Source organism: Psammomys obesus, unplaced genomic scaffold, assembly GCF_907164565.1.
Source record: "Psammomys obesus unplaced genomic scaffold, mPsaObe1.curated_primary_1811, whole genome shotgun sequence".
Classification (NCBI taxonomy): Eukaryota; Metazoa; Chordata; class Mammalia; order Rodentia; family Muridae; genus Psammomys; species Psammomys obesus.
Genome location: NW_026596120.1, coordinates 3110819 through 3134520, shown reverse-complemented (window position 1 = coordinate 3134520; position 23702 = coordinate 3110819). Strand labels below are relative to the sequence as shown.

Sequence of the window (23702 nt, the reverse complement as noted above, 5' to 3'; positions counted from 1 at the left end):
CTTCCTCCCTGTTCACCCTATGCCCCTCCAGTCCACTGATAGGGGAGGACCTCAAAGACTGAAGGATATATCATACCTTCACAGTATAATTGAAATACTTGGCTGAATTCATAAATCGGTGGAATCCATCATTTTCTTTTGTTGCTACAGTTAGGACTAATAACTTATCTGTAAAGAAATAAAGAAGAAAGTTTAGCAAAAAAATAAATGCTGTTATTCCATACCTCACTAGGGTGATTGGAAACTCATCACCCCATGAGAATGCTTTTGACTAGTTAAACAAAGAGCTACTGGAAAACAGGCATTTAAAATGCGCCATTTTACTGCCCAGTGATTAATCCATATAGTAAGAAATTATTTTAATGGTAAAATAAAGTTCACTAGTAGCTCAGGAAAAACAGGTCCTAAATAGAATATTTCACAAATAGGAGAGGAGTTTTCACAAAATGTCTATTTTATCTGTAAGTGTTGAAGCTTTTGTAGATAGCATTTCATCAGCCAGCTCCACTGTTAGGTATAAACCATCCCAGATTTAAGGCATATTATCATGTGACTTCCTAAGCAAGCTCTATCCAGTCAGTATTGACACATAGGAGGACTTAATTGCAAGACTAATTTTTATTCTCTAAAATAGACTGAACAAACTGAAAAAAAAAGTCTTGCTTCCCTCCTAATTTATAAGTTCTTCCATTAAAAGTCTTAAAAGTCATCACATTTATATCACTTACTTATTGTGTAGTTTCTTAAACAGTAATTGGAACAAAAATCAGTGATGCCAATAACAGCTTCAGTAAATATGGAGCTTTTAGTTGCCTTTTACAATGTCTTTTACTCTAATATAGGTTCTCTTCTTAACAGAGGCAGGTGGACTAAGGATCTATTTACAAATACCTATAAAAGCTGCTGTAGAAAGATGGATAGTATTTATCAGACAAAAGGGCACTGGAAAATTCATACAAGTTCCATCCTCTGCACAAGCACTGGGGCATTCCTGTTTCCAGAATTTGGAGCGGTCATGGGCTCTAACAACTGAGCTACCACCTCAGCATTGTAAACACCAAACTATCCTACTTAATTCTCCATGATACAAGAAAACTAAGAGTCCTGCAGGACCCCTGAGTCATACACAGTCTCTACTCGGGGGATTAAACACAAAAACTAAATAAATATGACTCAGTCTCACTTTTAATATTTCAAACAAGGCTTCACTGATTAATGATTTGGCAAGTCACTATTCCTAGTGCACATTAAAACAGAGCCCCAGATCACAGGGGATCAAAGAGCATACTTTATAAGGGATCCTTTTTCTTGTAATGATTTCAAAATATTTTTTCTACATTAATCAAAAACTGAACTACAAGTTCAGAGATTTGATTGGACAGAATGTTACATTTACCATTGCCAGTATAAATTAAAAACAAGAAAATAATCCTCACTAGGACTCGTAATTTTACAAAACCGTCAGGAAGATAAAAACGTTAATGAACTCAGTAACAAACTCACAAATGACATTACCTATTGATCATGACAAATAAAGACTCTTGTTGCTTCCAGACTGTTGCTAATAACCACTAAAACATGTACACAGCTTCTTTAAAGGCAGGTGTATTTTGCTGTTACCCACAGAAAGCTGCCTTTTCACCTGCATTTCAGTATCACTATTAGGAGAAATGAATTTTAATAATTAATATTAGATAAAGGGAAACAAAGTGCTGATGGGAACTACCCAGAAACTTTTGACAACCAACTCAAGAACTCAACTTAAGGGCGGGAGAGATGACTCAGCAGTTAAGAGCAAACTGCTTTTAGACTCTTCGTCTGTCTCCTAATACTCCCCAGAAACTGTAATTACAAATTCATTAGAACAGTTAAAATTTATGAGCACATTAACTCCTATGAGACTATATCCAAAGAGTCAAGCTGTCCTGAACCATTAACTAAACCAGGAAGTTTTTCATTTAGTATGCTGTCGATTAATGAACATTTTAAATTCATTTTCAGTTGACACATAAAAGCATAAAACTGTAAAGCCAGTTTGTTTTCAGTATTTAAGGTGGTCTCATTTGGCAAAGGCTCAAAGGGCTGAAAGCAAACTGTGGAATGTCATGTGTGAAGAAAAGGAAAGACAGGCCAAAGGCTTCCCTCTTCAGAAAGGCCTGCTTGAAAGGCTGGTCCTCCATGGAAAGCTGGATCCCAGATACTGTCTTCAACATTTTCCAGAGAGACAACTCTATTCCGAAGACTTGCTCAGTCTGCCTAAGTGGTCCACCGTGGTTTGTGGTGAACACCTGATTTTCTGCCAGGTTTTGAAATGGTGGTAAGGAGCATGGGTATGTCAGCCATCTGCAGTGAAAACAGGGCACCCAGTCACTAGGATGCTTCCCCTGTTACCAACATTTCATGCATTCTAGCTGGGAAGCTGAACCCATCGTGTTTGACTTCACCAGGAAAGACCAGGAGACCCCTGTGTAGCTCCCCAGTGGTCTGCAACTTGAGTTTGCTTTGTTGTTTTCCGTTGTTGTTTTGTTTGTTTTGAGACAGGGTGTTCTCTGTGTATCCCTGGCTGCCCTGGACTCACTTTGTAGACCAGGCTGACCGCAAATTCGCGGAGATCCGCCTGCTTCTACCTCCCCGATTGCTGGGGTTACAGGCATGTGTCACGGGGTCCGGTGGCATTTGCTCTGTAACACCCTGATGCACTCAGATCTGAGGATAACTAGTGCTGACCTAGTCCTCCTGGTGCAGTAGGAAGGACTCTGACACCTCACCAAAGCTACCTGGTCAATTATGTGATATGACTGTTTGGTCATTTCAAGACTCGGGACGCAGGCTAGCCATACAGAGAAGACTGCAAACAGACGCCAGAATGAGATTCATGCAGAAGGCAGACATACCCCTGTCCTCCACTGATGGTCATTTCCTATCAGTGTAAATTATCACAGCAACAGAAGAGTAAACCCACTTCTTATAAAGGAAACAAAAAATGCCCTAAAAAGAAAACAGGGATCCTAGGATCCTGTAGCTAAGTAGTTACCAACTTAAGACTAAATTTGGGATACAAATTACATAAAAATAAGGTATTCTTTGGTAGGGGTACTAGAGTACTAGAGAGATAACCCAGTGGTTAAAGAAAAACTGTCTTCAACTCCAGCTCCAAGTGATACAATGCCCCTTTCTGGCCCTAGAGAACACTTGCACAATGACATACACTCACAGGAATGCATACATAGAAATAAACAATAAATCTTCAAAATACATTTTCCTAAGTCTTACAGTACCATTTCGTTGCTAAGTACTGAGCCACACCAACGGTCTAACTGCAGTGTAGGTTGCTAGGGAGTACATTTTATTTTTGTGAAACTGCTAGAAGAAACCCAAGACAAAAGGGTGTCAAAAGCAATACTCATCATAATTTCAACAAGAACAATGGGTGGCAGGGGAACGTGTTCATCTGCACTTCCACACTTGACTGCATGATAGAGGACAAACAGTATATCAAGAGATGTGCTAGTGGTGGGAATACGGGTTGGCTCTTCACCCAACTCCCTTTCCAACAACCCGCCTGTAGATATACAAGTAGGAAATTCATGCACAAACCAGGATAAGCCAAGAACTAGAGCAGCGTATGCACTATGGGGTGGGAAGGTGCATGTCACCAGCTGTTTGCAGGAAGGCTGTATGATTGATCATCTGTTCTAGGGAGAAGGCTGTAAGTTCTAGGAAAACTCTTCTAGAGCCAGATGAGGCAAATTGACTAAACCTTCAAGAAGTGATAAACATCACTGAGGCCATTATGATGGATCTTCCCAAATACTTCAAACTACAACACATTTCTACAGACTTATTTCAATTAAAATTGAGCACATACTAGAATTAAAATTTTTAAAACATGTATTAGATTTACTCTTTCCCTTACATACCATTTTTTTAATATATATATAGCCATTTGTCTTGTGTATTATTATAGGTAGCCACATAGTGATTGGAAGACAAGGTAACTTTCAGAGAGCTATAGAAGCCTAAAAACATTCTCAAAGCATGCAAGTAGATTATTCATATTGCAAATAAAAATCATAATTAGTAAATTTATAGTAAACGATTATAGGTAAAGATTGAAACTACAGCCGCTTGTGTGCGCCTTAGCTCAGCTGGTCTGCCCAAGCACGAACCCTAGTCCCCGCACGGCCCCATTTCCACTCCAACAAGATGAAAGAAACGATCATGAACCAGGAAAAATTTGCCAAGCTGCAGGCACAAGTACGCATTGTGGGGGAAAAGAACTGCTCGCAGAAAGAAGAAGGTGGTTCACAGAACAGCCACAGCAGATGATAAAAAACTGCAGTTCTCCTTAAAGAAGTTATGGGTAAACAATATCTCTGGTATTGAAGAGGTGAATATGTTTACAAACCAAGGAACAGTGATCCACTTTAACAACCCTAAAGTTCAGGCATCTCTGGCAGCAAACACCTTCACCATTACAGGCCATGCTGAGACAAAGCAGTTGACAGAAACGCTTCCTTTCCAGCATCCTTAACCAGCATCCCAAGCAAGACAGTCTGACTAGTTTAAGGAGACTGGCTGAAGCTCCGCCCAAACAATCTGTGGATGGAAAAGCACCACTTGCTACTGGAGAAGATGACGATGATGAAGTTCCAGATCTGGTGGAGAACTTCGATGAGGCGTCTAAGAACAAGGCAAACTGAACTGAGGCAACTTCTGAAGAAGGTGACATTTGCAGAAGTTACAGGAGCTGCTATTTAATATCATGACTGCTTTTTAAAATGCTTTTGTTTATGGATCTGATAAAATCTAGATCGCTAATATTTTTAAGCCCAAGCCCCCTGGACACTGCAGCTCTTTTCAGGTTTTGCTTATATACAATTCATTCTTTGCAGCAAACTAAACTGAAGAAGCCTGGGAATAAAGTTTGGAAAAGGTTAATAAAATTCTTTGCCTAGTGAAAAAAAAAAAAAAAAAGATTGAATCTACAAAACTCTATCCTATCATGAGATGTAATTTTTAATATATTTGTTGGCTACATATTTTGTGTCTATATATGTCAATATATGTCAATTATAATAACAATCACTTAACACAGAAATAAAAATGAGAAAGGCTGGCCATAATACACTTACCAGTTTAAATAAGTTCATGCCCTTGTTACAACATAATCAAATGCTTAAGAAAAAGATTCATAAAACATGAGCCACATAACTTATTTAATTTGTAGAAAATGCACTTCATTCAAAATTACTTTGTAAAAATACCTCACGAACATCCAATAACCCCTCATCATTGGTATAAGCCCACACTTCTGCTTCTCTTCAATTAGTCGGACATGAACGTTAGAAGAGCCCAACCTCAATGTGATGCACGGCAGGAAGAAAAATGACAGGGATCTACTGCCCCAATCCCTTCCCAGAAACATGGAAATAAAAATTACACAACGACTGGATGACAGCCAAAAACTATACACAGAGATCCAAAAAAATCCTTTTGGGGTTTATACTGTGAAAACAAAATTCAGACACCAGAGAATGATCACGCTAAAAGAGTTTCATTCCAAGCAAGTAAAACCTGAGTTAAAATTTTAAAATGAAAAACAAAATAAACCAAAAAAAAAAAAAGACAAAACAAAACCTGACAAAGTTGATCAAAAACAGCCAATACATGCTAACACAAGCAAAGAAAACAGTCATCTTAACCAAGCAGGCAAAATCTGTGAAATAGTCTTGAACTGTGTCAAGAAGCATTGATGGTGTGAAGTTTAACCAGGGTGGCAAAAGATTTGGAAATCATGCCATATAAAAATAGTTGAGGGAACAAGAAGTAAAATTTTTTTGTACTCTAGTCGAAAACGAGGGAGAAGATCAATGGAATCAACCCCCTTTTGTTTTACAGTAATTCATTTCATTTAAGAGGAAAAGGAAAAAAAAAGGTTTTTCTGTATAACTTTAGAGAGCTGGATGTGATGGAAGAGGAGTAATTAACTGAAGAAGATACGTCAATACCAAGAACAGTAAGAAGTATCCAAAATAAATGAGCTACATGGGAAAACTAATGTGCCTCCTATCCCTTAGATAAGACAAACACAGAGCAACTTTCCAGAATTTATGCAGCATATTTGATATCTCCACAAATCGCAAAATGTGAACTCAAGGTATAATTCTAATGTCAAAGGAATAAAGAGCTGCCAACCACCCGCCCCAAAGAAGAGTGGGCATTAATGAATCCCAAGGCTTCAGAGAAGCCAACAGTATCAAAAATAGAAAGATGCGCGAGAAGGATGAGAACGCTCTTTGAGCAGAGTGGAGTAACGCATCTGCTGGCCAAATGCTTCGTTCATCACAGACTGGGAACCGCCTCCCCGAAATCTGGAAGCGGATCATGGAACTTGTTTGAAACACATTTGACATGTTACAACCATTCCATATTTTATACAGGCGCCAAATATATTCCACATGCTCATACGCAAGGGGCACCCTATAGGGACCAGGACAAAAAAAAAACAAAAACAAAAACAAAAACAGATAACATCCATTCCCACCAAGTCACACATTTGTAAAAACTTCACTTACTGTTGGTCCTCCTCCCAAGGGTCCAGCCTGTGGGTGAGGGCAGGGGTCCAAGCCAAGGGGTGAGAGGCCCTGAGTCACTGCACAGACAGACACCTGGAGTAGGCTGAATGCAATCCGAGGAGAAGCGGATGCAGACTGGCTTATTCCTGGCAGAGGAGCACGTTATATAGCTTTGGGCGACCAATGGAGTTCCTCTACACCATCTCCAAGCCTGCCATTGGTTGTAGGTATCCCAGCAGGCTCCTCAATGTCAGCCCATGCACCCTCCGCCCTATTACCGCCCTACTACCTCAGCAGTCAGTGGAAGTCAACCCAGGCCGAGAGCCCCAATGGTCCCTTGCCGGGAATGCCACAACTTACCATCTTCAGTTACAATGGAAGAGCTGTTTCTCTATCCTGCATTTCTATGAGAACACTACGGAATTACTTTTTAAGGGTTGCGATACCAGCCCTGGAAAGTTGTTTCTGGGTTCTTAGTTACACTGCTTATGTAGCATGCTCAAGCCTGGCTTCAATTCTACAACAACATAACAAACAGAAACAGGTGATGCCGCCCACCCTTTCTACCTTTTGTGTACAGATTAAGTCCATTAAATTAGGCAGCAGCTCAGCCTCACTCCATCTTTAAGGTTTTAAAATTCAGCATCAATTTCTGGAAGTCAGAATCTTTGTAAGACCTTCCTGCTGCTGCTTCAGTTCAAATTATTCAGAAGAAGTTGTCATGTTAGAGATCACTAAAAGAATGAACTGGCGTAGTAGATGATAATTTGTGGCTATAAAGGTAACCCCCAAATGACTCATAATGCCACTTTACAGATTGAGTCTCGGTGGAATTACTACAGCCATCTCAAAAATCATCTGTATCCTATACAACCAACTATGACACTCTCATCTTGCTGAAAAAGTTACCAGATTTTGAAGTGTTTCAGAAAGTAGTCTACTTCATTGCTCCAAGCCAAAGATTTTAAAAATGTATACATAGGGCTAGAGGATTCGGTCAGTGGTTACAAGCACTGGCTGCTCTTCCAGAGGTCCCGGGTTTGATTCCCAGCATCCACACAGTGGGGCTCATAACCTGTAACTCCAGTTCCAGCAGATCTGACATTCTCTTCTGGCCTCTGTGGATACAAGACTCACAAGTGGTACACAGACACATCCAGGCAAAACACTCACATACATAACTTTTTTTTTAAACTTTGTTCCTTCTTTATAGCTTAGCTTTTGGATTATATGATGAAATTAAAGTATCTTTTCAGACGTCTGAGTAGTTCCCACACAAGATATTAAGGAAACTGGTTCTGCTGCCTGCTTCTGAAGAAATCCCAATGCCACACAAGTAGGCCTTTTATATTCTTGTTCATGAGCACAATCTACATACTAATCCATATTTTCCTTTTATAGGTTTTGCATATATTTGAGCTGTTTTCGAATAGAAGATGACAGCATTATTTGGTTTGCATAAGCTATAACTTACTTAACCATTATGCTGAGGACTTAGTTAAGCTATTTCTAAAACATTGCTATCCTTAAAAAGATTTAAGAAGATTCAGTTGATCGTGATGTACATAAGCTTTTACGTGTACACTGTATCTGTACAGTAAGTTCCAAGTTCAATTCTATTATTATTTGAATGTGCAATGTCCCCCAAAAGGCACAAAGCAGCTGGTCTCCACCTGTTGGCATGGATTTGGGGACTATAAGAGGTTAGGTCAGCCTAGAAAAAGCCAAACCAGAAGTGGCCTTTTGAAAGCAATGGCTTGGCTCTGCTTCTGGGGCATTCTCAGCCAGCCTTTTGTGAAGAGCCAAGGTGTCACTCTCCATCAAGCTGGAGTCACTCCTTCTGCTATCCCTTCTCTGCAGAGATACACTGAGGTCCTCTGAAAGCGCAGCTGGCATAACTCAACCCTCCCTCAATCTGTATATCAGGAATGTTGTCCCAGGAACAAGAAAATTAAGGAGTTCAGAAAACAGGTTAGAGAACCAGAGTGTGATAAACCAGCCGTTAGGAACTGTTCTGTGGAAGACCTTCCAGTAGAGACACAGAAACTCTAGAATTTTGTGAGCAGGGATTCTGACAGAAGCATGGGCAGTAAAAACCATACTATGAGGTTTCAGGCAGCGACAAAGAGTACTAGAAATTGGGCTGGAGGCCAGCCACTCTAAGTTCTGCCTGTGTCCTGGACATCTGAATGAGGCTGATCTCTAAAGCAATGAACTTATTTACTTGGCAGGATAGTTTCTTGACAGCCTAGCCCTCACTCAAGTCTGTGGCATGATTGTTACTGGCTGCTTTTGGTCAGGTTTATAATGAGAGTACAAAGCAAAAGGAGCAGAAATATCAGCTTGGAAAGGAAAGGATGCCACACCCCCTTCTGATTCCATGAAGGAATGGTATGGTTTAGGAAAGGCCCATCTCAACTTAACAGCAGGCTAGAAAAGCCACAGCAGAGTTCAGGAAGTATAGTTTATCCTAGATATAAACAGAGGGAAATCAAAGACTTCAGTACCATACAGTAAAGACACACATAGTAAATGTCTACTCATAAGCAGTAGGTTAATCAAAGTATTTTACTTTAATCCATTATTCAGAGATATAGGATGCATAGCATACATGGCTTGTCTCCAAGCAAAACACTTAATTTGATGTACAGCTCCCAGAGACACTTGGTTGACCTTAGTGATATTCATGTAGCTTGTCCCTAAGAAACAATCACCACACTTGAGACTATTTAACCTTTACCTGAAGAACACACCACCCTTATTATCAGTGTATGTGCTTTCCAATTTTAAGTTCTTCTGCAAACCTGGTCCTTTTCTTTTTCTTTCTCCCACCAGTCACCAGCCCTTTTGTCACATTCCAGTCTTGAAGCTAGAGCTAAAGTACTCACCCATCCCAAAAAGCCATGTATGCCACATTTAGTCTTAGCAGGGCTTACCAGTCTCAAAATCTCCCCACTGTGAATCCCACAGGAAGCGAGGCAGCTAACCATTTATTATGCAAAATGTGTTCAAAAGAAGAAAGTCTAAGCCACAGATGTAAACACTGACATTTCCATCTCATTGACTATTCTCTGTCCTACAGGACATCTCCCAGTTAATGATATATTCAGTGAAACGATCATCTTATTCATTCTTGGAACACTAAAGCACTTGGCCCCCATTTCCATTTTTGTTTTTCTATTCCTAAGGATAATTCAGCAGTAGTAGCAATAATTTACCAATTGGTTCCCTAATCTCAGGTATGACCAGTCTTCCATTCATACGATATATCTGTCAACCGGTTTGCAGGCTTTAACCTGTGTTAGAACTACCCAAGGCCTCTTTAAACATAGATGCTGGGTCACAATATTCCTCACTTAATGTTTATAAGGAATTTCTGTGCATCAGGGAATTGATTAATAAAGCTGAATGGGAATCACATTATAAACTACTCGCCCAAGTATGCCAGCAAGTATCCACAATGAGATGCTACAAGACATAAGAGGAGGAACAAGAGCAATCTGGACAGAAGAAATAAACTGTTGAGTGATTCTTGAAGAAAGAATAAGATTTAGACAATAAGAGATAGAGGTAACAGAATCCCACCCCTCTGCACTGACAGAGAAAAGAAATGGTTAAAGGCACTCAGTGCAAGGCCAAGATGAAAAAGACCATGCAGAGCTCTGAAAAGTGCCAGACCCTGTCCAGGGAGGAGGCTGTCTTACAAGGTTTGCAAGTGAGAAATAAACATTCTATAGATGCCAGAATTCCATCAGCTTCCTCAGTATGTGTTGTCCTCTACCACGTACCAGACAGTGTCCTAAAGGCTCAGTAAAAGGGAAAAACAAATCAACCTTTGCTGCCAGGCCAGGGTGACAAACTCAAGGCACAAGGCTTTGGCTAACTTTCTGCTCTGAGGCACATGGAGAGGAAACACAGGAGTCATAATGGATGCAATTCTGAGTCACACACGTGGCACACTAAGAGGAAGGTCTGATGCTGAGGCAGTAAGCCATGCAGATAAGGCGGGGGATGTTTTCTAGGAAGAAGAAACAATAAGTACACAGTAGGTCATGGTGTCTGGCGTATACACGGACAGAAGACATCAAGCAAGAGAAGATGCGACACATGCAAAACTCAGAACTGCTCATGAATGGCAGAGGCCTCACAGGTCACCGCAGATTTTAATCTTGTTTTAATCATGACATCTGAAGCTATCAGGATTTGAGGGAAGGGATTAGTATCTACTGCTGGGTGCCATGGCACACACCTGTGATCCCAGCACTCAGGGAGGCAGAGGCAGACAGAGCTCTGTCCGTTTGAGGTCAGCCTGATCTACATAGAGAGCCCAGGACAGCCAAGGCTACATAGAGAAACCCTGTATCCAAAAAGTGACAGGATCCCAGATTTGAGGCCAGACAATCTGGTTCTGGAAACCATTCTCTCGGTGCTTTGCAAGGGAACTCTCTCGTCATATGATTAAAGTTTATCAGGATGTCTTGGCTTCACTGAAAGAAGCACGGATAAATTGAGGAAATGTTGGCTAGAAGAGGGTTTTTGACAACACACTAGACAAGAGATCATGACATGAACTAAGGAGCAGCAACGAAGGACGGGAAAAACAACCAATTTTGGTGTGTTTTGAATAACTCAACAAGTTAACTGATATACCAAAATGAGTTTGTGAGGAAGGGAGGGAAGAAAGAATTCCAAATTATTTAAGATGACTTGTCCAGAACACAAGCGTGGCACATCAGTAAAATGGCAAGAAAATGTTTAAATTAAAAGCATTTACAGGGACAATGCAGATCCTAAAAACTCCAACTGCAACATTCTCCCTTTGCAATGGCATGTTACCCTGGTAACTTTCTTGTGTTGATATTTTTTGCTCCCAGGAGAACCTTAGACGCAAACTAGCAGGAAACCTAAATATACTACTGTGGGTTTTACCACACTGCATGAACACCAGCAACTGAGCTTATCTCAACAACAAAAGCCTTTCTGCACTTCATGTCAGTCTGGATTTCACCAGACTCGAGCAGTGTGCAGACTTTTCCTCAATTTAAACTAAGCCACTGCTGTGCATCCCTATGTAAGTTCGCCATTTTAAGTCATTACTAGGACAGTTTTTTTTTTTTTTTACAAGGATTGGAATATATACACTGAAACTTAACAGGGGAAGAATACCCTGTTGGCAGAGAACTGATGAAGGCAGCCACAGTGAAGTGTTCATCTACCTGGCCCCCGATTTCCCTGATCCCTCCATTCCTTCTCTGTCTTCTGTGTAGTCGTATTCACTCAATTTCTTGCTACAACACATTAGAAATAAATGGCAGGCTGTGTGGCTGCTCAAACACTAAGATCACTCCACAAGAACACAGCAAGGGATTACTCAGTCATAAAGATGACACACATTTAAAGCAGATGTTCATGAAGTGGCTCCTGTAGAAATCCACACAGAGCAGGATGCCCCTGAGCAATCGCCAGGTTGTTCAGTGTTGGAGCGGTCAGCAGTTCATGAAGGGCATTTGTGGAGCAGGAAATGAACACACCCCTCACTCTTGTTGGAGAACATGGCCAATATCCCAAGAGGCCAGCTTCTAACTGGAATCCTCAGAATTGTGAGCTCTCCAAACATCTTTACACGACAGGGTCACCCTGCTCACTGCTGCAAAGCCTCATGCTATTACTCATCTGTGTCTGACTCTACAGCCCAGAAGCAGTGTTAGCTCTGGTTGATTCCACAGAATTGGTGACTCCCAGTATGCCTTGCATGCTCTTAATTCCAAGATTTCTCAGAGAGGAAACAGTAATATCATTTAGAGCAAAATAGGATCACCAATCCCAATTAACCTATGATGTGTGTGTGTGTGTGTGTGTGTGTGTGTGTGCATTTCTTTCAAGGGATACACAATGTGCAATACGGCTTAAAGTAAAATAAGAAAGTTTCTCACATTCTTAAATTGCTCTCCATATTTTGTTACAACACATTTCCACTACTGAGGAGAACTCACTGTACATCATACTATAATTTGAAAAGGGACATGAAAACTCTACCATCTCTGTGACTGTTCATCGCCACATGAGAAGAGTCCCAGGCAGCTTATTCTTCATACACTTTTCAGTTTTCATTTCATTTTTCTTGTTTTGCTTTTGGTTCTGTGATGCCGGGGACTAAACTAGGGATTCTGCATACAGGAGGGCAGTGTTCTAGCACTGGGCCTGTACCTTAGTATCTGAAGGGTCATGGTACCTAATGCCACCAGCCAGCATTCCTTCACTGTCTATCCCTGTATGGTTTTTAAAGTGTCTTTGATACTGAGCTGTGGAAAGCTCATTTGCGCATGCTGTACATAGTCTTTAATTACACGTAATACAAGTAATAGCTGGATTTTAAGTGATGACCAGACAACCGAGTGAACTCTGTTAAAGTATCTGTATTCCATGTTTTCACCAATACAAAACTGATTACCAACATGGATGAGACTGTAACGTGCACACAGTAGATATACCTCCTCGGATACAATCTGTAAGAATGAATTTAAGCCCAGGGAGGTTATATGTTCTATTGACAGAAAAGCCAGACTGACCCAATATGCTTCCAGACTGCAGCAGTGGAAAGTATCTCAAGCGTCCACGGTATCTAGTGAAAGGTAAGCACGTTTTGATAGCTATTCGAATGGCGTGGCAAGAATTTCAAACTCCTTCTGGAGAAACACACACCAACACCCTATTTAGAGATCCCCTTGCCAAAGGAAAACAAGCAATTACTGTAAAAAGGTGAACACTCTGCCCATTTAACACTCTACAGCAGCTTTATCTTTCCTGTGGGATGTGACTCTGAAACCTTTGTGCAGTTCTAACACCAAAAAACGTTTTAAACACAGATGCCTAGAACAGATCCTAGATTAACTAATAATTTAAAATCTCGAGGCTACTCTTATTTTCTTTTTCCTTTATAGTCAGAAGAAAAACCTTGTGCATAGCAAAAGAGTATCAGAGTATGAGGACAACTGAAAATTTTATAGGAAAGGAGCTTTCCTTCTCGGAGCAAGTCTGCCTCCTAAACCACACACTTAAACTAAACCCAGGCTCCACTCTGCCATAGGGTCATACAAACTAACTGGGATACAAAGTGAATAAATTTTAATTAATAAAAAAAGAAATTAAGACTAGGGAACCCACTTGGAAACGGAGCAGCCAGTGGCCTTTCTTTGAACAGGGGGTCTAGGTCCTCTCCATGTATGGCTCTATCAGAGGACTAGGGAAAGGGCATAGGGGGAGAAGAGGAAGGGAGGGTGGAACTGGGAGGAGGCTAGGGAGGGGGCTCCAGCGGGGATACAAAGTGAATAAACTGTAATAAATAAATATATAAATAAATTTTTAAAATAAATAAAAAGAAATTTAAAAAATGAAAGAGGTCTACTCCCCTCAGAATTGAAGTTACAGATGGCTGTGATCCACCACGGGGATGCCAGAAGTCAAACCAAGGTCCTCTGTTAGATCAATTACTATTCTCCTAACTGGTAAGCCATCTCTCCAGTCCCTCAGAAAGATTCTTAATTAAAAGTGATCAAGACAGTGCTTAAACCTTTGAAAGTGCTTTTAAATATACTGTAATGGAACCATGACTGTTATTATTTAATTCACATCATTAAAAAAACCTTTTAAAGATCCGCATATATGCTGGGGTATGTACTTGTGAGTTCAGAAGCCCACAGAACCAGAGCATCAGCTGTCCCTCGAGTTGGAATGACAGACAGCTGTGTTTGGTCTGTTGTGGAACTGAACTCAGGACCTCTGCAAGAGCGATACATACTCCTAACTCCTGAGCCATCCTTTTAGCCATGAACTGACTCTTAACACTGATTTCTGCCACAGAGAAATTACTTTCTATCATTAGGAATAATGTGATGGTCACTATCAGCTGCCAACTTGATGGGATCTGAATCACCTCAGAGATTGATTAGGTTAACTGAGGTAGAAAATTATTAGGTAAACTGTAGACAGCACCATTCCCTAGACTGGGATCCTTCCTGGACTATACAAAAAGGAGGAAGTGAGCTGAGGTCAAGAATTTATCACGCTTTCTTCCTTCCTGACTGAACACACCGTGTGACCAGGTCCCTCGGGCTATTGCCAGTGACATCCCCAGCACAGGAACTGTAACTGAAATAAACCTTTTCTCCCTAAGGGACTTTTATCAGTGTTTTATCATAGCCAGTGAGGAGGAGGGATGTGAAGAAATATAGCTGTTCCCCTTTTCACTAACTAGAAAATTACATAATGCAATCAGTTCCCCTGCATATTAGCAAACCCGCCTGCTGCCAAATTCACTGTCCAGCTCCATCAATCCATTCTCCACTGATGCCTCTCAATAGTATTTTCTCTCTTCTCTCTTCCTTTTCAGACCCTTTTCCAGTTATTTCTCCCTTCACCCATTACTGAAAGCGAAAGCTAACAGGTATCAACATCACCAAGTCTAAACACCCAGTTTAAATTGCATACGCCGAGTATTAACTAGAAAAGATCACCAGGCACTGAAAAGCAACCTCCAAGAGCTAAAGGACAGAGGGGTATGAGGAAAGATCTTTGAGGAAACATAAATGCCCAGGACTTCCCCCGTCCCTTCCCCTGAAACAAACCAAAACAGTGCAGACAAAGCAGTGCCTGTCTTTAAACAAATTTTAATTTGTAACAGATAACAAAAGATAAAAAGTTGAACTCAAAATAAAGCTTCTAATTCCTGTGCTGCAACAGAGGAAGAGGGAGGCAGGCGGCCACTCAGCACATGCTAATCTTATCACTTTGGAACTGCCCTCTGCTGACTCAGGGGAAACCTGAACCAGGGCAGCAATCTCAGAGCCCTGGAGCCAGACTGCCTCCCTTTCCCTCGCTGTGACTGCAAGAGCCTCCAGGGAATCTAACTGCTCAGTACTATTACTAAAGTTTTGCACAATGCCGTGTCCCAAACTCGCTCACGGGCTCAGTGACCAGCAGCAGCTGTTCCAGATCCTCCTGGAGTTTTACACTCCAAGTCCCTCCGTGAAATCCCTGTTTCATCAGTTAGTTCTTTTCAGCCCTGGCACACCACTAAATTAAGCCCTCAGATAACAGTACAGGGGCAACAGACTACAAACTTTAATAAGCTATTGCTAAAAGTAAAACGGTTGCCAAAGTTCTAGTTTGCCTCCATGTCAAAATACAATTAGAGCGGGCATAGTGCATTTTAACTCTTTGAAGGTTACAGCAAATTTAAGCATTTATCCTGCCTTTTATATGTAAAATAGAGATGTCATATATGTCCTATGGTCCTCTCCCATGTTCATGTGCAACCTGCTTGCAAATTCTATCAGTGTTAACATGATCCAGCCTCTCTGCCACCTCCCCTACATGTGACACAGGCCCCTCCTGCCTCGGTCGTGAAAACCCATATTCTAAAGTACCTCACAGCAATCACGTCACATCGATCTATTCTTTACACTGTCAACTGAAGAAGAGGCCTGCCAAGTCACACAAATCTTCTCTCGCCTCAGAAAAATCTCGCAGTTTTTCTCCTGTTTTCAGTAAAGCCCAGACTCTCTGCCACGGTATCCCCTACCTGTCTGTGGGTGTGAACTTTTAACACCACCACAGGCCCACTGGGCTGTCTACTCCAAAGACACACCTGTTCTCTCATGGTTTGGTGCTTTGTATTAACTGTTAATTATTTTGCTCCCTGAGGTCTGCTTGATGTCTTTTATGAGCAGACTATCACAGCCCCCAAGGAATGCTGTGTAACCTTGCCTCCAAAGTCATCCCTGATTGGCTAAATAAAAAAGGAATTTACTCTGAGGATTGTCATGGCGTGGAGAGAAGCAGCCCAGATGGAAAGCATAAGAAACTATCGATGGTAATACTCGATGGGAAGTAGCCCAGACAGGAATGATTAAAACTGATGGTATAGAATGTGGGGCTGGGGGTTAACAAGGTAGCTTAGGAGGTTTATTCTGCCCAGCCCAGAAATAAGGCATAGGAAAAATATAACAGGTGTCCGTGTCTTTTATTGACATTGATACTGGCATTTAAGGCATCAGGTTAGTAATAACCACCACAATAATTATAGGCTATTAATAATAAACCTATATATCCTTCTTATTTTATTCAACACACACCCTGGGCTCAGGCAGTTCCAGGAAGTTGACAGTGGGATCACAGACAAATTTAATTTGCTCTTTTCAGTTACAGAAATCCATTTCATTGCAAGCAAGACTGCAGTTTTAAAGACATAATCAGTCTTCACTGATTGTATCGGTGCTTTGACTTGTCTTACTAGAACTCTGCCATTTCTCGGGCGTTTTAGGACACGCTACAGATGTGAAGCCTGCACTCAGGACACACGTTATCAAAATAAACCCAGAGTCACCTAAGAGTTTTTGGATCAGTAGCTAAGAGTGCTTCCTGCTCTTCCAGAGAACCAGCAACCAGACTGGGAGTGCACTACCGTAGCTACAGCCCCGACAGAGCCCACTACCTCTTCATTTCTCTGCAAGCAACGGTGTTCATATGTACATATCCCCCTCACACGAAGAACATATAGATATACACATAGTTAAAAACAAACATAAATCTTAAATAAAAAGAAAGTAGAGGTTTTAAATGTATCTTTTCAAACACACACACACGGCCACATAGCTACAACTGCCTGCCATGGCAGCAGAAGGGAACATGATCACATACACACAGTGGAATGCTACTCAGCCATAAAAAGAGGTAAAGAATCTTTTGCAACAACTCATTAAATGGGGAACCAACCGATCATTACATTAACTGAAAAGAGATGACACAGAAGTACAAAATGTGTGCTTTCACTCTTACTAACTGATCTAAACAAACTGACCTGTTAGACCTTGAGGATTTGAATCATGGTTACCAGAGACTGTGGGCAGGGATAAGAGGCTGCTCAGCGGCTACAACACTGCAACAGCAGCAAGCTGTGCTGCCGCCTGCTGCTGCTCCTGCTGCTGCTGCTCCTGCTGCTGCATACCCTTTCAAAGGGCTGTTTGCTTCAGTACTTTCAGTTTCTTGAGCACTTGGAGGCTGAGTCAGGTAAATCCCTCCTTCCTAAATTAGGCAGAATTTTTCTGTTATTGCTTGCCCTTTCTCAAATTCTTGAGCAAGCCCTGGTTTTTCCTCAGAAAAGTAACTCAAGCCACTAAGTATTTGCTAAGAGCTCACAAAAGCTACTGAATAAAATGGACATGGTAAAAAATTATGTTAACATCTGAAAATCAATACTGCATAAGTGCAATTAGAGATAAGCAGTGCTACGATCCCTCTGTTGCTAAATTATGATCCATGGTCATTAAGAAAGAGAGAATGGGGGGACATGAACTCTCCAATGCTCACTTCCATTTCTGAGCTTTACTTAATTTTTCCCGGGACTTTCTCCATCAACTGCTCATCTTGAAACTTCACAATAAACTTGACTGTCGAAGTTGGGTGCAGAGTTCCCTGTTAGATGCGTTCTGTTGCCTGTGCCTGGATCTCTACTGTCAAACAGACATCTATGGTGATTCTAAAGCCACAGAATGACTTTTTCATGCTACGAGTAATTGTAATTACTGAAGAAATTCATGGAAAATTCAAACATCAAAAACCAAAAGGTTGCACTGTGAGGAAACAGCTGCCCCCTGTCAGACGTTTTGCAGAAGACCTGTCACCAACAGCTTCTTTCCTTCTACCTTCTAGCATTTCTTTTCGTTAAAGGCCAGAAACACAGAGTATAATCCATCAGCATTCCAGAGGAGGCCTCTCAGTGTGTGCACTGAGGGAGGGGGCCGAAGTTAGCAAGAGAGACAAGGTCAGCCACAGGCAGAGGTACGAGTTAATTCCGCGTTCTCGAATCCGGACACCGGCACCAATGTCAGGGGTGTAGAGTCACTGGGGATGGCCTCCAATGCCGTATTTAAGTATTTAAGAAGAGCAGCACAGTCCAGATTCATGAAGGGCACAGATGGTACTCCTGAAGTCCCAATGAAACAGGGGCAGCAGCTTGTATTTGTTCAGCACCCTTGGCTGTTCCAGAGAGTCAGTGTAACGCTTGCTCCTCTGGCCTTCCAAGAATCATATACTCTTGTTCTAGTTTGCTTCTCTGTTGCTGTGACAAAACACTGACCTATGAGCAACTTGGGGAAGCAAGAGCCTATTTTAATCCATCACCGAGCAAAGCGAGGGCAGGAATCTGGAGGCAAGAACTGGAGACCAAAGAGAAACACTGCTTCCTCCGGCTTGCTCAGCTCCCCTTTTCCTAGTGCCCAGTTCTGACGACTCTGGGATGGCACCACCCACAGCATGTTGGTTCTACTACTTCAATTTATCAATTAAGAAAATGCCCCCACAAATGTCCCCTGGACACTCTGAAGTAGGCAATTCAGCAATGAAGGTCTCCTCTTCCCCGGTGTGTCAAGCTGACAATACTAACCAAAGACAAAGAAAGCTCTTAAGGCATTCTTGTAGTCCCTCTGCTTGAGATACATAATACAGATTTTAAAATATAAAATTATAAATTGTAAGATGAAGTTTTCCTCAGTGGTGCTCTGACTTGTGGCAGCCCTCTTCCCAATTTCTTATTTATGACATGAGTGTCCCACCCACCCAAGTGGGGATGTCAGTCAAAAGGCTTCCAGAGGCTTGTGCTGCAGAGATTTTGTAACCAACAACAGGAGGTCCTGTGTCCTCCAACCCATTAAACATCTAGGTCGGACCTTGATTCATCCTAAAGTAATGAGAAGTACTTGCTACCTATCTAATAACTGATGTCATACCAGGCCAGGGCACTGCAGGAGGTCGGAGCGGCAGGGAGAGCTGCAGGAAACCCAGACTATTCCTGAGACCCTGCTACACTACGCTTTCTACACCGGCGGATGAAGGACTCTGCTGAGAAGATAGTAAAATCTTCCTTCCACTTCTAGCAAGATGGGTTTTTTTAGAGACTAGTGTGATAAAATGCCACCAACATTTCTTCCATGGTTGCACTAACAGAGGATATAAAATTGCTAAGTAGGATTTTAAATGTCAAAGACACTGGAAATATGACACAGAGCAGATATAGGTAAGAGTGGGCTTGGCTGACAGCAGAGAATCCACTGTGAACACTGAGTGAGGGAACATATTCAGAATCATGAGAAGCAAGGGACTCAGGCGGTATAATCAGGAATGAGCTGAGATGATGTATCTTTCCCCAAACTCAGCAGACTGGCTGTCAGGACAGGCAAACATTCTTCCTTGGGAGCCATACCTTGGAGATAGCCCCACCCACTCACCCACCCAGCAATCTTTATCCACAGGACTCCAGCTGCCCCTACTGCTCGTAACTCAGCATTTATACGCATTATTGAGTATCCTTTGGGAGAATGTCTCCTGCTCAGGGCCCACTGGACTTGAGTGGGGCAAGAGTAGGATGGTCAGAAGCATTTATGGTTACCTCCCTCAGTGACCTCTGCCCAGTACAGGAATGCATGGTACCAAAGAGTGAAGGGACAGCAAAGCACCCTTCCCCCAGGGTCCATCTGCAGTCCAGTATCCTGGGGGAAGGCAACTCTGGGATACCTCTGTCAGTCTGCCTGCCTGTTTGTCTGTCCCTCCTTCTCCCTCTTCCTCCCTCCTCCTTCCCTTTCTCTTCTCTCTCCCCACTAAGAGAAGAAAAACAAATTTCAGGTAGAGTTATCAGATTCTGAAAACCTAACACTACTTGACATTTCTGAAATCCCATAAGCAGGAGGATATGACTCTGCCGCCTGGGACAAGCTGGGCACAGCTGTGATTAAAGTTTAGGACAGAAATTAATAGTCTGGTCAAGCAAGCCTCCTAGAAACAGCACTTCTCAGAAATGCATAGCTTCAAATTATGTATTTAAAGCCGTTAGCTATCTGAGACACTAAATAATGTGTGCATATACTTCTCCTGAAGACGAGAAAAGCAGAGATGACAAGCTAATGATGACTAAAACAACAGATCTGAGGACCTAGACTAATCAGAGGAGCCTGAAGGACTCAGGAGACAAGTGAATCATAGATTCATGATCATAGATTCCAAGGAAATCTGGGCTTAAAGGAAAAAGAGAGGAAAAAATAAGGTATCAGAAGAATAAAGGAAGAAGTTTTGATGCTGAATAAGTAATCTGCATCATCAAAAAGATGGCATCTGCGCTGTTAAATTTATCATTTACTTCCTTCGAGTTCCTTTGAAAATATTGTCTTTACAGCTTAGCTTATTAAAACCTGCTGGGATCTTGTATTTCTCCCATTATGTGAACATAAGAATAATATTTTTTTCAGTTCCACCTTAGAAAAATACTAACTGGAATTGTATTTCTTAAAATGGTACAAAAGTAATAGCACAAGTTGGGCGATTTCCATTTGTAGTCACGCTTCCTCTACAGGCATTGCCATATACTTAATGTTCAAATAATTGCCTAAGGAGCAGCATTACTGTTAGGGAACTCAAAGAGTTCAGAGAGGTTAAGAGGCTTGTGTGGAGGATAATCTGCTCACGTGTGACTCCTTAAGGCTCATCTCTTCATTCAAAGCTTTATCTACTTAACTGTTGCCCCACACTGTTTCCACATCATCTTTCTTTCACAAGCTGCTATAGAGTCAAAAGCTTTATCCACTTAACTGTTGCCCCACACTGCTTCCACACCATCTTTCTTTTACAGTTGCTGTGTAAGCGGTTTGTAAGCTCCTGGCTTTCAAACACATCACGGATCCCAGTATCAGAAGCAACCTCATGGATACTTTTAACTCTGTGCTTTATGGTGCGCCCTCTCTGGCTCTTCTCAGAAAGTAAGGTAAGCTGGAGCTGTCTCTGACATGAACTCAGTAGCTCTTTGATCAGCTGCCCCTGAGGGGTACAGCCCTGCCAAGACACAGAGGAAGATGATGCAGCCAGCTCTGATGAGAGCTATAGGCTAGAGTCAGATAGAAAGGGAGGAGGTCCTCCTTTATTAGTGGACTAGGGGAGGGGCATGGGGGAGAAAAGGAAGGGTGGGTGGGACTGGGAGAATATGGAGGGAGTAGTACAGCTGGGATACAAAGTGAATAAATTGTAATGAATAATAATTTAAAAAAATTGCTAATTCTAAAAAAAAAAAAAAAAAACAAGCAAGCACATCCGTCTGTATTCCTCCTGCATTTCTTAGAATTCCAAAATACAGTACTACCACCCTTAAACTCGCTGTCATGTTAACCAGAATGAAGGTGGAGTTAACACAGCCATTCGAGTCCCTCATAGCACAGCCAGCTCACACCTCGGTTTATCAGAAGTACCAAGAGATATGTGAATCGCCACCGTGTTCACTGTAGAACACCCATGCAGAGTTGATGGTATGTATATCTCTCCACCTCTGCTAATCAGGGAAGCAGCCAGCTGATTTGCTGCAAGGAAGTGTGTGTTTGTGAGAGAGAGAGAGGTTGAGATTGAAAGATGGAGGGAGGGAGGGAGGGAGGGAGGGAGGGAGGGAGGGAGGGAGGGAGGAAGGAGGAAAGCTACTGTGAGGGCCCACCCACAGGAGAACAGCTGGAACACTCCATTTGTTATGGTCAATATTAAATGCCATGGCTTAGCATAACCTAGATAAAGTCCTTCAGTGAAACTGGCCAAACCAAATTTCTACTTTGGACATAATTAAGGTTCCACTTATATAACCAAAATAGATTACAAAATCTTATCAAAGGATTCTGACTTAGATTTTTCTCAATTGTTGGCACCCAATTTTCTCCACACTGGAAAGCGATTTCTCTGTCTCTCCTCTTCTATTACCTCTTCACATGAGAATTTATCAAAAGGTTTTTCTACAACGCAAACGTACTCTTCAGTTAACTCACAGGTGGGTGAATATGATTATTGAGAAAAATGCATGTCTTACATATATGAGGAATTTGTTTCATTTTCATTGTTGAAAACTGCGCATGATAGTGAGGCACTCTAACACTGAGATGTCACACAGGCCTTTAAGAATCCAAGGCTAGCAATAGGAAAAGAAATGCATTATCAGTGATAGTTCTTTCTTAGCTTGTGCATGTTGTAAAACATCTAACTTGACCCCTCACATATCAGCCAGAAGTGTCTGATCCCACCCACATCATCATGAGCCACACAAAAGCCTTAGTCAAGTAACTGAGCCATTAACTGACCTATATAATGAGCTTAGCTATTTAAGACCTGTCACCCTGTAGGCAGAAAATGCTGTGCCTGAAGAACATAAAAACATCAAATGTGTAATACCGACTTAAAAAAAAAGTTACTTAACAGGTAGCTAGGGAGATGGCTCAATAAAGTGCTGGCCCCAAAACTTGAGGGCCAGAACTTGGATACTCCACACCCGTACTAAAAACTGTGTAGGTATGGCCCACTGATAATACAAGGACTTCAAAGAAGACAGGAAAATCCCAGGGACAAGCTGGCTGTCTAAAACGCAGGAGTACTGGGTTCATGTAGAGATCTCAATAAAATACAGAAGGGTCTAGCATAATACCCAGCTTCAATCCCTGGCCTTCATGCACACACACAGACATGTTCACGTGTACCTACACTCCCGTGCACCCACACATGTATGAATGAGCATGCACACCTATCCGCAAAAGAGCTTACCATTTTGGTAAACCAGATATTTCTTTAATATGCAGCATATTGGGACAAGTAACTGTTAGTGTTTATTTACATACTCAACAAATCATGGTTAATTCAGTCAAGGTGCATGCGCTTGTACAACTTTGTAGTATCATAACAAAAAAATAATTTTGCTTTTTTTAAAACAGACCCTCTTTCCTTCCAATTGTCCTGCCTCAACTTCTTCCTTTAATTTACCTAAAAAATCACTTTGGAGAGCTAGGGGTTTAGCTCAGTGGTAGAACATCTGCCTCGCAAGAGCAGCACCCTTAGTTTGGCCCCCACCTGTGGGAGGGGGGGTGTGGTCCTTTCAGAAACAGTAGATAAAAGAGTCCAAAATAAAAGAAGGAAGGGAGGGAGGGAGGGAAGGAGGGAGGGAGAGAGAGAGAAGAGAAAGAAAGAAAGAAAGAAAGAAAGAAAGAAAGAAAGAAAGAAAGAAAGAACAAGCAATCCTCCAAGGATCAGCGGAAAGATTGCACACTCACTAGATAACAT

At 41.7% G+C, this 23702-nt stretch overlaps 1 protein-coding gene and 1 pseudogene across 3 annotated transcripts in view; one reads left to right on the top strand and one right to left on the bottom strand.

Moving 5' to 3' along the window:
• The window catches only part of Plod2 (procollagen-lysine,2-oxoglutarate 5-dioxygenase 2), a 71799-nt gene that overhangs the window by 38674 nt on the left and 9423 nt on the right, over positions 1–23702 (bottom strand). For 2 of the 3 annotated variants that reach the window (XM_055629679.1, XM_055629680.1), the window contains exon 2: positions 77–168. In XM_055629679.1, the coding sequence (XP_055485654.1) occupies positions 77–168 (92 nt within the window). Of the gene's footprint in view, positions 1–76; positions 169–1515; positions 1565–23702 lie in introns of those variants that run through there. The other variant, XM_055629681.1, reaches the window with a different exon arrangement.
• On the top strand, positions 4222–4905 carry LOC129693076 (transcription factor BTF3-like; annotated as a pseudogene).